A 15,019-nucleotide genomic window follows, 5' to 3' on the forward strand; every position below is an offset into this window, starting at 1 on the left:
AGGGTGCAGTCCTCATGGCAAGGGTGGGTGAAGGGGTGCAACCCTTGAGGCAAGGGTGGGTGCAAAGGGGGTGCAGCCCTCACGGCAAGGGTGGGTGAAGGGGTGCAACCCTTGAGGCAAGGGTGGGTGCAAAGGGGGTGAGCCCTCACAGCAAGGATGGGCGCAGAGGGGGTGCAGCCCTCGAGACAAGAATGGGTGCAGAGGGGCAGTAGCCTGTGTTCGGAGGGGCGTGGCGAGGGGACGGCTCCAAAGGCAAGGCCCTCTTCCTAGGGATAATGCACAGGAGGGAGAGCAACCAACTGGAATGGGTCTCATACACCCAGTCTTTGTAGATCCCCACACTGCGCAGCAGAAACTCAGTGGAAGGAAGGCCAGGTGGTGGCTGGGCAAACTGGTGAAGATTGACTAAGGGAGGCACAGCAGCCAGCTGCACCAAGAAGGGCTTATCCATGGCAGAGAATGACTCGCCTCAGTTACCTCCGGATGTCCGAGCTGCAGTGTTGGCAAAGGCTGCAGCTCTCCAGGGAGGCCGTCACTGATTTATGCACCTTTTTTTTTATTCATTCATGGGATGTGGGCCTCGCTGGCCAGGCCAGCATTTATTGCCCATCCCTAATTGCCCTTGAGTAGGTGGTAGTGAGCTGCCTTCTTGAACCGTTGCAGTCCATGTGAGGTAGGTACACCCACAGTGCTGTTAGGAAGGGAGTTCCAGGATTTTGACCCAGTGATAGTGAAGGAACGGCAATATAGTTCCAAGTCAGGATGGTGTGTGACGTGGAGGGGAACTTACAGGTGGTGGTGTTCCCATGTATTTGCTGCCCTTGTCCTTCTAGTTGGTAGAAGTCGCAGGTTTGGAAGGTGCTGTCGAAGGAGCATTAGTGCATTGCTGCAGTGCATCTTGTAGATGGTACACACTGCTGCCACTGTGCTTCGGTGGTGGAGGGAGTGAATGTTTGTAGATGGGGTGCCAATCAAGCGGGCTGCTTTGTCCTGGATGGTGTCGAGCTTCTTGAGTGGTGATGGAGGTGCACCCATCCAGGCAAGTGGAGAGTATTCCATCACACTCCTGACTTGTGCCTTGTAGATGGTGGACAGGCTTTGGGGAGTCAGGAGGTGAGTTACTCGTCGCAGGATTCCCAGCCTCTAACCTGTTCTTGTAGCCATGGTATTTATATGGCTACTCCAGTTCAGTTTCTGGTCAATGGTAGCCCCTAGGATGTTGATAGTGGGGGATTCAGTGATGGTAATGCCATTGAATGTTAAGGGGAGATGGTTAGATTCTCTCTTGTTGGAGATGGTCATTGCCTGGCACTTGTGTGGCGCAAATGTTACTTACCACTTGTCAGCCCAAGCCTGGATATTGTCCAGTTCTTGCTGCATTTCTACACGGACTGCTTCAGTATCTGAGGAGTCACGAATGGTGCTGAACATTGTGCAATCATCAGCGAACATCCCCACTTCTGACCTTATGATTGAAGGAAGGTCATTGATGGTTGGGCCAAGGACACTACCCTGAGGAACTCCTGCAGTGATGCCCTGGAGCTCAGATGATTGACCTCCAACAACCACAACCATCTTCTTTTGCGCTAGGTATGACTCCAGCCAGCGGAGTGTTTTCCCCCTGGTTCCCATTGACCTCAGTTTTGCTCAGGCTCCTTGATGCCATACTCGGTCAAATGCTGCCTTGATGTGAGGTGAGAGTGACTGCCCTTGACCTTTTGAGTTCAGCTCTTTTGTCCATGTTTGAATCAAGGCTGTAATGAGGTGAGAAGCTGAGTGGCCCTGGTGAACTCAAATTGAGCATCACTGAGCAGGTTATTGCTAAGCAAGTGCCGCTTGATGGCACTGTTGATGACACCTTCCATCACTTTACTGATAATTGAGAGTAGGCTGATGGGGCGGTAATTGACCTTGTCCTGCTTTTTGTGTACAGGACATACCTGGGCAATTTTCCACATTGCAGGGTAGATGCCAGTGTTGTAGCTATACTGGAACAGCTTGGCTAGGGCGCGGCCAGTTCTGGAGCACAGGTTCATGCTGCAGGATGAGCTGTGACTCATGGGCTTTGGTGAACATCCAATGCTCATGGGCCTGAAGATCACTGTGGCGCTCAACTTTTGCACCTGCAGCTCTTTCCAGGGATCCACTGGGGCCATGTGTGGGCTGTCCCAGGCAGCAGCCCATCGGTGCATCAAGGAGGTGACCAATGCCCTTTTCAAGAGAGCGGCAACTATGTGTGTTACCGGACAGACCCTGAGAATCAGGCTGCGAGGGCCATCAGGTTTGGAGCTACCACTGGATTTGCACAGGTGCAAGGTGTCATAAATTGCATGCATGTGGCCATCAATGCTCCCACAGAGCAGCCAGTTGCCATCATCAGCAGGAAGGACTTCTATTCAATGTTCAACTGGTCTGTGACCTGCAAAAGCGTTTCCTGCAGATGTCTGTGTGCTTCCCAGGAAGCAGCCACATCTACCTACTTGAGCTGTCCCAGATGCCACAGCTTTTTGGGTCCCCTGCTCGCCTTCAGGGATGGATTCTCGGGACCAGGGCTACCCATTGAATTCATAGTTACTGACACCTGTGAGGAACCCTCACACTGCAGCAGAGAAGAGATACAAAATCTGCCGTGAGTCCACCTGAGCGACCATCAAGCAGGCCATTGGGCTGCTGAAGATGAGATTCCAGTGGCTGGATCGATCTGGTGGGGCCCTGCAGTATATCCCAGCAAGAGTCTCACATATTGCGGTGGTCTGCTGTGCTCTACACAATCTAGCACTGCAGAGGACATAATTGATCACCAGTCCTCATCCAATGAGGAGGATGTGGGGCAGGATGCGAGCTGGCAGCGTAGGATGATGAAGCCTTCCCACCGGAGGTGAGGGCCATTGAGAGGCATGCAAAGGAGGCTCAGAACAATCTCATATATACCTGGTTTCTGCCACTATGTTGCCTGTTCCAAGTGAACTCAATAAATACTCACCTCACTGTATTCCGCGTGTTACCTCTTTCCTATTGCACTCCGGCACCTTGTGCCCAGGCTCACCAGGCACACGCACAGAGCTGAGAGGGTGCCCAAAAACAGCCTGCTCCTGCACTGGCAGCCCATTGAGGGACCAAGCATGAAGGTGGCATCCGGCAGGTCAGTAGGGAAAGCCTGAGAGATTCTCAACAACGAAAGTGACGTCCATTTATTTAAATGTTCACAATACCTAATAAAAAGACCAAGTGAAACCCCAAGTGCACCTTGGTGCTCTTCCTCATGTGCTTCCGTAGGTTTCAATGAAACGTTCCCCCTGCACTGGCAGCTGAGCTGGAGGTAGCTTTCTGAATGTGCTGCCCCGTGGCCTGGAATGGCAGGTGCCTTCTGGTTGCCAGAGGCCTGGAAGGTCCTGGCTGCCTGAGGGATTCTTGCACAGGTGTGGCAGCCTCCTGAGTCTTTGCAGCTATTGAAGCTGGGGTCACTGCTGGAGGGGCTGAGTAGCTGGTGTCCACAGTCAGAATGTCTTGAGGGAAGCACATGAGGAAGAGTACTTAGGGTTTCACTTCGGTATTGTAAACATTTAAATAAATGGAAGTCACTTTCATTGTTGAGAATCTCTCAGGCTTTCCCTGCTGCCCTATCAGATGCCACCTTCACGCCTGGTGCCTCAATGGGCTGCCAGTGCAGGAGCAGGCTGTGCGTGCGCTTGGTGAGCCTGGGCACAAGGTGCTGGAGTGCAATAGGTAGAGGTCAGCCTCTCATCCTCCCTTTCAAGGCTCACTTGAACCTCCCTGCTGACCACAGACAGATGAGGACCTGGAGAAGACATTGGGTGCCTCATCTCCCTCTTGCCTTGCTACCGTTGCATTGAATTCCTGGCCAAAGCAAGGGTATGCAGGTCTGCGTGCATCTCTGGGATCTGGCTCTCGAGGAGGGGTGCCAACATCTCAATGGAGGAAGCCATGTGCTTGCATGCCTGAGCACTGTGCATTGCCTCTGGTAGCTCTGCCAGATTTTCCTTACCTCTCTCTGCAACTCTAGCATGTTCTGTTCTGCTGACACGAGAGGCTCGTCATCAGCTGGGGCTCAGCATGGGCAAGACCTCCCATAGTTCTCCGACTGTCAGTGGCCTCGCCAGTCATGACCTCTGTCAGCTGCTCGGACGCGTGTGTGGTGCTCTCACCTACTTGTGACTCTGCATCTAAGCCCAAGCGCCTACCCAGCAATGTGAGAGCATTTGTACTGGTGGAGGGTGCAGGGGAACAGTATGACTGTGCACCCTCTGAGGATTCTTCCTCCTCATCCTCAGAGGACGACAGGATTACAGTGGTACCAGCAGCCGAACTTCCCTCCGAGGTGCCACGACCTGCATGAGAAAACACAAACATTTAGAAGTTCTGCTGTCTGGATCTGCCCATGCCAACCATGCATGATGTGGTTCTCTAGAAAAGCAGCGGTGGGCATACGAACAGAATGCCTGATCAATCTTTTGGGTGGGCAGTCCAGTCTCTCCATCGGCTATAGATTGGGCAACCTGGGTGCCCGCTAATTCCTGAGCCTCCTGCTCTGCCAGGGTCAGTTCTTGAATGTCCGTGATCCCACCTCCAGTGTTCACCCTCTCACTAGTGTTGTGGGCCATTCTCTCATACGTGCAGAAAGAGGGACACTGTTAGTCTTCCCACGGAGACCAGCAGGACACATTCTGGTGGTGGCCCTTTGGACCCTGATGGGAGCTCCCGAATGCCTCCTCTTCATGTCCGCTCTCAAGGGACGTGTGGTCAAACTAGGACAGAAGGTTGGCTGCCTTGGAGATGCAGCCATGTATCTGAAAATGATCTGCTGTTGCCTCAGCCCCTTGTCACCCCCTTTGCAGCCACTCCATGACCATGTCGCACTTCCTCCTGTGTGGCAACATGCAAGCCCCAATGGTGAGATGAGTAATGGAGGACTCACCTTGATGGGAGGAAGAAGGCAATTGGCTGCACTGGAATCATTTTTGGAGGGTGACCCCCATGGTTGTTGACCTCCTCTGCGATATGCATCCAGGTTTGGTTGGTTAGGCGGGAGGTTCCCTTCCTGCCTTCCCTTGGGAGAAGGCCTCCCGCCTTTCCCTTACAGCCTGGAGGAGAATCCACAGGGAGTTATCACTAAACCATGGGCCACCCGGTGTCTTCCACATGACATGGTTCCTCTTGGATTGTGGTCAACTCCTGCCCTTATGATGCTTTGGTCAACAGCACAAGGTCTCCAACCAGGGGGGTCAGCAGTACACCAGCACAGGTTCTCCAGCCAGCGGGGTCAGAAGTACAGCAGCACAGGGTCTCCAGCTGGTGGGAGCAGGTGGGGTTGGTCAACAGTACAGCAGCACAGGATGTCCAGCCAGCAGGGGTGGTGGGTCAGCAGTGCAGCAGCACAGGATGTCCAGCCAGCAGGGATGGTGGGTCAGCAGTACAGCAGCACAGAGTCTTCAGTTAAGGAGGTCAGCAGTACACAAGCACAGGACTCCAGCCTGGGGGGTCAGTAGTACAGCAGTACAAAGTGTTACGACCGAGGCGGCAGTAATGCACTATCAATTCAGTCCCAATACTCCACAGGTCGCAGCATATTATTAAAGTTTCCCCACCTACCGGAAATTAGCCATAATTAAACACTTTAGTAATCCCCAGAAAAAAAAACAGACCAAACCAGGTATCTTTAGACAACAACAAACTAACATTTTATTAATAAACTAAATCTTAACACTATTCAGATAAATTTATGTCTAAAGACTTTATAACTTCTTATTTTCTCTTAATTCTAATGCACACACACATACATTCAAAAATCAACGGATAACCGGTTTAAAAAATATTAAAAATTCTTAGGAATAAAATAAGTAGCTGGATTGTAAGTCCTGGTGAGTTACATTCCTGGTTGGTGGAGTGTCCCAAATTAGAACAATCAGAAGCCACTCGAAGTCTCCAGGTGAATTCAACAAAAGTCTTTTAATAGATTCGAAGCACTTTAGTTGCAGCAGGCATCACACAGTTCTTTTAACAAGGAGTACAGCCACAGGTCTATTTGGATTCTAAAATTGGTAGTTTTTCAGTAGAAACTTTACTGAGAATTCCAGTAAACACAAACAAACGACAGAGAGTCCCTCTTGAAGGCACTGCCTCACATCCCCATCTCAACAGTAACCACTGAAACTTACTCTCATCTTATTGTCATCTCACACCCATCCCTCACAGTCACCCTCCACAAATATTGCAATTTGATCCTCTCAACACTCAACATTTCTCACACACATAACTCGTTTCTTTCTCTCCTTGCAGGAGAGGGGAGCACAGTACACCAGGGAGAGGCAGAGAACTGGGATGGCCCACCAGTCATAGCCACCTTGACCACTGCAGAGTAGGAAGCACTGGAGATTAGCAGAGTCTCGTAATGCATGGCCATTGACAATGAAGAGATGGGGGGGGGGGGGGGGGGTGTCTCCCAGATACCTGGTGACAGAATTAGATAACACACAGCCACATGACACACAACATAAGGGGCCAATCATTTATGAATGAGGCGAGGAGAGAAATTTCTTCACTCAAAGGATTGTGAATCTTAGAAATTCTTTACTCCAGAGGGTAGTGGATATTCCATCTTGAATATATTTAAGGCTGAGATAGACAGATTTTTTGGTCTCTTGGGGAATCAAGGATGTGGGGAGCAGGTGGGAAAGTGGAGTTAAAGTTCAAGATCAACCATGATAACTTTGAATGGAACAGCAGGCTTGAACGTCTACTCCTGCTTCCATTTCTTATGTTATGCTCTTATGTTAACACTCACTCATATTGATTTGATGTCAGCAGCCACTGAAATATGATGATCTGCACAATGTTGACTTTGAACCCTCTCACCTTGTCAATTCTAATTCGTGTCTTTCGTCTCCCACAGATCCTGCAAACTGGTGCCAGAGAAGGATGAAGACTCCTCAAAGGAGGTCATTCACTCCGAGGATGCACCATTACACGACTCATCACACTCACCACCCACTCAGATGTATATATCTTGGTGGAGTCTCCAAGACAGGTAACTGAGTTTTCACATAGAATCATAGAACTATAGATAATTGCAGCACAGAAGGAGGCCATTCAACTCATCATGTCCATGCCAGCTGACAAGGAGCTATCCATCCTAATCTCACTTTCCAGCTCTTGGTCCGTAGTCTTGTATGTTACGGCACTTCAAGTGAACATCCAAATACTTTTTAAATATTATGAGGGTTTCTGCCTCTCTCACCCTTTCAGACAGTGAGTTCCAGATCCCCACCATCCTCTGGGTGAAAAAATTCCCCTTGAATTCCCTCTAAACCTCCTACCTCTTACCTTAAATCTATGCCCCTGGTTATGGACCCTTCAACCAAGGGGACTAGGGCCTTCCTATCGACTCTAACTACACCCTTCAGAATTTTATATAATTCAATTAGATCTCCTCTCAGCCTCCTCTATTCCAAAGAAAACAACCCTAGCCTATCCAATCTTTCCTCATAACTAAAATTCTCCTGTCCAAGCAACATCCTCATAAATCTCCTCTGTACCCTCTCTATTACAATCACACCTTTCCTACAGTGCAGTGGACCTGAACGGCATGCAGTACTCCAGCTGCGGCCTAACTAGTGTTTTATACAGTTTCAGAATAACCTCACAGCTCTTATATTCTATTCCTTGGCTCATAAAGGCAAGTATCCCATATGCCTTCTTGACCACCTCACCTACCTGTCCAGCCACTTTCAACATACACTCTAAGATTCCTTTGTTCTTCTACATTTCTCAATTCCAAACATTTATTTTGTATTCTCTTGCCTAGTTAGTCTTCCCCAAATGCATTACCTCACACATCTCCGGATTGAACGCCATTTGCCTCTGTTCCGCCCAGCTGACTAGTCCATTGATATCTTCCTGTAGTCTACAGCATTCTTCTTCATTATCAACCACATGGCCACATGGTGAGCCACATAGCACGTGAGCAGGAGCAGATGTTAGAGACAGGGACAGCAGCAGAGTCCCCGTCAGAGGGCACAGGACCCTCCGAGCTCTGCTCAGCTGAATACAAATGCTGATGATCAGGGGTCATTGATGAAGACGACTATTCTGGAGCAGCAGCAGAAAATATGTAATGTTGTGCCAATATTTCCAGAGGCACGGAGACCCAATGGATAGCGATTAGAGAAGCTGTCTCTAATGAGTGCCATAATATCTGAGGTCTTTGTGCTGATCTCCACCTCTATGGAAAGAGCATCAGACATGGCAGGCAACCAAGTCCATGCTGGCCCTTACCAATGGCCTGTACATTCAGTTCACCAGTTTAAATAAGATGGAGGAAAGCTTTTCCTCGAGCACTCAGTGCCTCAACGAAATGTAGCAAAGTATTCTCCAGTTCTTGGCTAATGGGGAAAGTATGGTTGAGCCATGATGGGGAAGGTAGAGAAAAGGGACATGGAAATGGTACTCTGCTTCCACTCCTCCTTCTTTGACTCTCCCCAACCTCCCCCCCCACCCCGCCACCCACCTCAGTCAGAGCCCCACATGCTGCCTCCTGTCCCAATGTCCAAGTCTGTGCCTGCACAGATGCAGCTGGAGCAGTCTTTGACAGGACTTTCACATGCTCCAAAACCCAGAGGATATCAGCCACAAGCATCTCAGCAATCAGGGCAGGGGAATGAGCAACTTGCCTCTAGCTCTGCTGAAGCCATAGGGGTAGCATCATTCAGGAGCAATAGGAAATGGAAGAGAAAGACTTCATAGTTTCACAAGGAGGAATCACTTGGGGGTCATTTTTATTTTGAATGTATATGCATCATAAACTTTATTTCAAAGCTCCTTTGTCCAGTAATCCCCCATTGTTGTCTGTGGCCTGCCAAGTGGCCTTCAGCCTTGGGGAAAATGGTATGACAAGTAGAAGGCGGGTCAGTGAGAGGGATGAATTGTTGACTGTGGGACTGTTTTGTGTTGGGGGCTGAGGGTGGGCATAGTGTGTTCAGAAATGATATCCAAAGTCTTGGAAATCACCTCTGAAGCAGTGAAAGCACACACTCAGAACAGGTCCTGTGAGCAAAAACCTTTCACCTAGGTAAAGAAGCAGATTCATATCTCTGTATTTTAAGGCTTTCCAGCCTGCCAATTTCTCAGCCCTGTCAATTCCTGCTGTCCTCTCTCTTGCCTGGATCAATGTGATGAGTTTCAGAAAACTCAGAAAACCTATTTGTTAAAGCCAGAATTCAAAGATAAAGATGTGGTCAATTGCCTCTTACCGTGTGTTAATCGCAGAGCTGTCTGTCCACAGGGTTTTCCCATGCAATAACAAACACATACGAGTTAAATGCTTGTTTCCCAACACACCAGCATTTAATGATGTTTTAAACCTGGCATCTACCCAGCAATGTGGAAAATTGCCCAGGTATGTCCAGTACACAAAAAACAGGACAAATCCAACCGGGCCAATTACTGCGCCATCAGTCTACTCTCGATCATTAGTAAAGTGATGGAAGATGTCATCAACAGTGCTATCAAGCAGCACTTGCGTAGCAATAACCTGCTCAGTGATGCTCAGTTTGGGTTCCACCAGGGTCACTCAGCTCCTGACCTCATTACAGCCTTGGTTCAAACATGGACAACAGAGCTGAACTCAAGAGGTGAGATGAGAGTGACTGCCCTTGACATCAAGGCAGCATCTGATTGAGTATGGCATCAAGGAGCTCTAACAAAACTGGAGTCAATGGGAATCGGGGGAAATCTCTCCGCTGGTTGGAGTCATACCTAGCACAAAGGAAGATGGTTGTGGTTGTTGGAGGTCAATCATCTGAGCTCCAGGACATCACTGCAGAAGTTCCTCAGGGTAGTGTCCTAGGCCCATCTTCAGCTGCTTCATCAATGACCTTCCCTCTATCGTATGGTCAGAAGTGGGGATGTTCGCTGATGACTGCACAATGTTCAGCACCATTCGCAACTCCTCAGATACTGAAGCAGTCTGCGTAGAAATGCAGCAAGACCTGGACAATATCTAGGCTTGGGCTAATAAGTGGCAAGTAACATTCACGCCACACAAGTGCCAGGCAATGACCATCTCCAACAAGAGAGAATCTAACCATCTCCCCTTGACATTCAATGGCATTTTCATCACTGATTCCACCATTATCAACATCCTGTGAGTTACCATTGACCAGAAATTGAACTGAAGTAGCCATATAAATACAATAGCAACAAGAGCAGGTCAGAGGCTAGGAATTCTGCTGTGAGTCACTCACCTCCTGACTCCCTGAAGCCTGCCCACCATCTACAAGGCACAAGTCAGGAGTGTGATGGATTACTCTCCACTTGCCTGGATGGGTGCAGCTCCAACAACACTCAAGAAGCTCGACACCATCCAGGACAAAACAGTCCGCTTGATTGGCACCTTTCCACAAACATTCACTCCCTCCACCACCGACACACAGTGGCAGCAGTGTGTACCATCTACACGATGCACTGCAGCAATGCACCAAGGCTCCTTAGACAGAACCTCGAAACCCACGACCTCTACCACCTAGAAGGACAAGAGCAGCAGATACATGGGAACACCACCATCTGCAAGTTCCCCTCCAAGCCACACACCATCCTGACTTGGAACTATATCACTGTTCCTTCACTGTTGCTGGGTCAAAATCCTGGAACTCCCTTCCTTACAGCACTGTGGATGTACCTACCCCACATGTACTGCAGCGGTTCAAGAAGGCAACTCATCACCACCTTCTCAAGGGCAATTAGGGATGGGCAATAAATGCTGGCCTAGCCAGTGATGCCCACATCCCTTAAACGAATAAAAAAAACTTCCTGCTCACCCTGGCAGTTTAAAATTCAGCCCTGTGTCTCGGATTGCTCTTCATAACTATAGTGACTCATTCCTGGATTCCTAATATTGGATTCTGGGCCTTCTCCATGGCACTGATTTCTCTTCCTGGCTTTAAGAAGATAAGAGGTGATGAGAAATCCTATTGTGGGATGCACATCTCTGGATCTGCTGGGAGCAGGGGTTGAAACATGAATGGGCCCGCTCCATAAAAAAGCATAACTGACTCCCTGTGGGCACACCTTAGGAGAGCTACTGACTAAAATAACTACGTTAAGGAAATGATTTCCACAGTTTGGTGTTTATTGTGGAATTGTAATGTGTGAATAATTTACACAGAGCTGGAAAATTCCATTAATGATTGAGTCTTATAACAAATGTTAAAAAAAAGCTTACCAATACAGCGTGGTGGCGTCGACCATTTCCCACCAGAACACGTAACTTCACTTGATCCTTCCAAAACATAGTAATTCTGACATTGGTACGTTACTTTGTCACCATGCTTATATAGGTGTCTATAGATAGAAGTTGTGTCGCCATTCTGTACAGGAGGTGGGCGATCACAGGTTTGCGTTGGATCTAATGAACAAGATACAAAAATATACATTTTTTTTTGTTAATTCCTTAGCCTATGTTGCAATTAAACAGTATAGTATTTCTTTTCAGAAAGGATTACCATTCATAGTTCCACTTAAGTAGCCATGAGAGTGGTACTTTTCCCAATCAAACATGATCAGCAGGAAACCTACTATGGGCTGTTTATACAGCACTTGCTCTCAGCGTGTGAGAGGAAAGTGACCAGAAGACAATACCTGTCGTTTGGAATAGAAACAGTTAACCCTTATCTATTACAATAAGAATGAGCAATGAGAGGAAAGAATAGGGGTGGAAAGAGGTAGTCTATTGAGGAAGAATTAAATGAATGAATGACAAAAGAGAAAATACTGACCCAACAGAAGATCAAAAATCTGAACCAGACCTGGATAAAACAGGAGAAGACTGATACAGTTTGTAGATGGAGAGCTAATGGTGATAGGAGCTAATGAATAACTCTAATGTCTGTATTTCCATATTAACTACAAATGTGAGAATGCCTGAAGGGCTGTTCCAATGAGTCTTGCAGCTATGTGCGAAGAGGGGTTCTTAGGAGAGCGTCATAGACATGTGCATGGTACTAATGTTTCTCAGCACATTGATGGGAATCTCTTCTGTAAGTAAATAGACCATGCTTGCAAGTATTTTGTTACTGACCTTCAAATAAAGTGCAAAGTAGAGACATGCTCAGTGGATGTGTTTTATTTGGAATTACACATTCCAACAGGATGAAGAGAGATTCTCTTTTAAATGAAGAAAGCATTGCACGTTTTTACATAATACTCATAGGCAACAATGTATCAATCGTTAATGTATTTTTTCTGTCTAGTTTTGGCCCTTTCTCTTCGAAAAGCACCAACAGTTGTTGGGGTATAAGCCTATAGGGGCTGCACTTCATACAGTACCCTGCTCAAGTGGTGACTCTTCAGGAGTAATCTTAATCTAACCTGCCTGGCAATAACCTGACTGGATTGGATCGGCCATCTGCTTTACACCTTGCGTGATTTTACCAAATGTAAAATTGGGCGGCTTGGAACAGGAAGCCGATCTGACCCAGTGATTTTCCCGCCAGGCAGATTAGGTTAAGAATTAGCACACTTCATGTATGATCCTACAGTGTGGATGTTGACAATGGGGGATATCCTAGCCAACTCTCGTGCTGTCTGCACCCAACATCCACAAGTGTCCAAATCTCTTCTTGAGCAGATATCCCTAACTTCTGAATGTTGAGAAACCAGGCATCACCGACTAAGTGTTGTGAGCTTCTGTCCTGTAGAAAATATCACCAGTCCTCCTCATAGCACCTGTGAAATAGGAAAATATCCCAAGCAACTTCACAGAAGCCTGATCAGACAAAAAAAAAGGACACTGAGCAAAAAGCTTGGTCAAAGAAGTGGGTTTTAAGGACATTCTTCAAAGAAGCAAAGGGATATGTAGAAGCAGTGAGGTTTAGGGAAGAAATTCCAAAACTTAGGGCTTATGGTTGAAGGCACAACCGCCAATGGTTGGGTGAAAGGAATGGGGGATGTGCAAGAGGCAGAGTTGGAGAAATGCAGAGTTCTTAGATGTTTGTAGGGTTGGAGCAGGTTACAGAGATCGGGAGTGACAAGGGCATGTAGGAATTTGAACTCAAGGATGAACATAATAATTTGAGGTAGTGTTTGTTAGGGAGCCAGTGTAAATTAGCAAACATTAGGGCAATGGGTGAGCAGGTCTTGTGGATTAGAACATGGGTGGTAGAGGTTTGGATAAGTGGAAGTTAAGGGATGGTGTAAGGTGGAATATGCAAGGTAAGACAGGAGAGCATCTCAGGTTGAGACTTAAGGTAACAAAGACATGGATGAGGGTTTTGGCAGCAGATGGGGAGAGGAGGGTGGTTTATGGAGATGGAAGTAGATCATCTTTGTGATGGAAAAGATATGCATGGCATCAGATCGGGCACTGAGATTGCAAACAGTGTCCAGGGAGGGGCATGAAATTGGTAGGGAGTATATACAAGTGCGGTGATGGCTTCAGTCTTCCCAATTTCTAATTAGATGAAACTTTAGTTCATTCATGACTCTTAATTTCTTCCTCACCCATGGACCATCTCATTTTACGTCTCCGCCTAATCTGTAATCTACTCTGGACCCACATCTTTCACCGTTCTACCTGACCCAAAGCCCACCCTCAGTTCCCGAACCACTAATAATTTCTTCAATTATCTTAGTAAAGTTTTTGAAAGGAAACCTTGGATTTAATTGAAAAAAATAGATTGAAAAATGCTAATTTGGGCTCAAGGCCAGGATTTTCTGAGAACTGTGGTGTTTCAGATGGCTGAATTGGAAGTTGGCAGAACTTCTGCTTCTGCCTTTTTTCCCATTTCGCACACAATATTACACGCAAATTAAAGGTACGGCAACAGGCATGGGAGATCATGCAGTGGAGACGTCCTTTCATTTGTGGAACCTGCTGCCATTCTGTGAAGCACCATTAATAAATCATTCTATTTTACAAGCCAAAGGATCAGCAGCCATCAGAAGCATATGCAGATTGCATCCACATAATAAGCTTACTATAATTTATTCTTTGTTTGCCTTCATTTTCAGTTTGCACCCAAGCACCACTTCCCTCTCATAATTTCTTTTTGCTTGTGACCATTCCCTCTGCCAGCCAGTACCCTGAATTTGCCCCACAAGTCCCCGACGTTGATGCTCATCCCTCCCTTTAGGCCTCCCATAGACACATTAAACACAACCCCTGCAACTGCCCACAGCCAGCTTCAGCATCAGTAACAACCACTGAACGCTGCCTTCCTCCCTTGTCTGCTCCTCCACCCACCCGAGACCTCACCCTTTCCTCACCAGTTATCCTCCCCTGCTCCTCCATAAACCTGATCACCCCTCCTGTGTCCTGCCCTCCTCCCTCCCCTGCTCCTCCATGAACCCCCACCCCACAGGTCTTCCCCGCCATTGCCTGAGAAGATTCGCCCTTGCTGGTGCCAAGCCTAGAGCCAAATATAGTTTCTAACGTTGGCCTTCCTTGTGCCGATAAATTCCAGACATGAAACCACTGACCTCAGACACGACTGCACAAAGCCGACTGGTGCACGCCACGTTTAAACAAACATGAACTGGGTGGGGAGATGGTAAATGTGGTAGTAGAGTTGGAGAAATGCAGAGCTCGTAGTGGTAATCCAGAGGCTTGGGCTAATGCCCTGGGGACACAGGTTCAAATCCCACCTTGGCAGCTGGTGGAATTTAAATTCAATTAACTAAAATCTGGAATTAAAATCTGTAATGGTGCCATGAACTATCATAGATTGTTGTAAAAACCCATCTGGTTCACTAATGTCCTTTAGGGAAGGAAATCTGCTGACCTTTTCTCGTCTGCCTATGTGTGACTCCAGACATACAGCAATGTGATTGACTCTTAACTGCCCTCTGAAATGGCCTAACAAGCCACTCAGGTCAAGGGCAATTAGGGATGGGAAACAAATGATGGCCTTGCCAGCGATGCCCACACCCCAAGAAAGAAAGAAAAGTATAGGGTAAGAGTATGCATGGTATGGAAATGCATGCAAAGCTGAAATCCACCACCGTGTGA

The 15,019-nt window shown here is 47.6% G+C and overlaps 1 protein-coding gene across 2 annotated transcripts in view; it reads right to left on the reverse strand.

Annotated features, from left to right (window-relative positions):
* LOC137373011 (complement factor H-like) overlaps positions 1 to 15,019 on the reverse strand; it is a 621,771-nt gene that overhangs the window by 487,797 nt on the left and 118,955 nt on the right. For both annotated transcript variants that reach the window (XM_068037709.1, XM_068037708.1), the window contains exon 12: positions 11,237 to 11,419. In XM_068037709.1, coding sequence (XP_067893810.1) covers positions 11,237 to 11,419 — 183 coding nt within the window. The remainder of the gene's footprint in view (positions 1 to 11,236; positions 11,420 to 15,019) is intronic.

Source organism: Heterodontus francisci, chromosome 8 (genome assembly GCF_036365525.1).
Source record: "Heterodontus francisci isolate sHetFra1 chromosome 8, sHetFra1.hap1, whole genome shotgun sequence".
NCBI lineage: Eukaryota > Metazoa > Chordata > Chondrichthyes > Heterodontiformes > Heterodontidae > Heterodontus > Heterodontus francisci.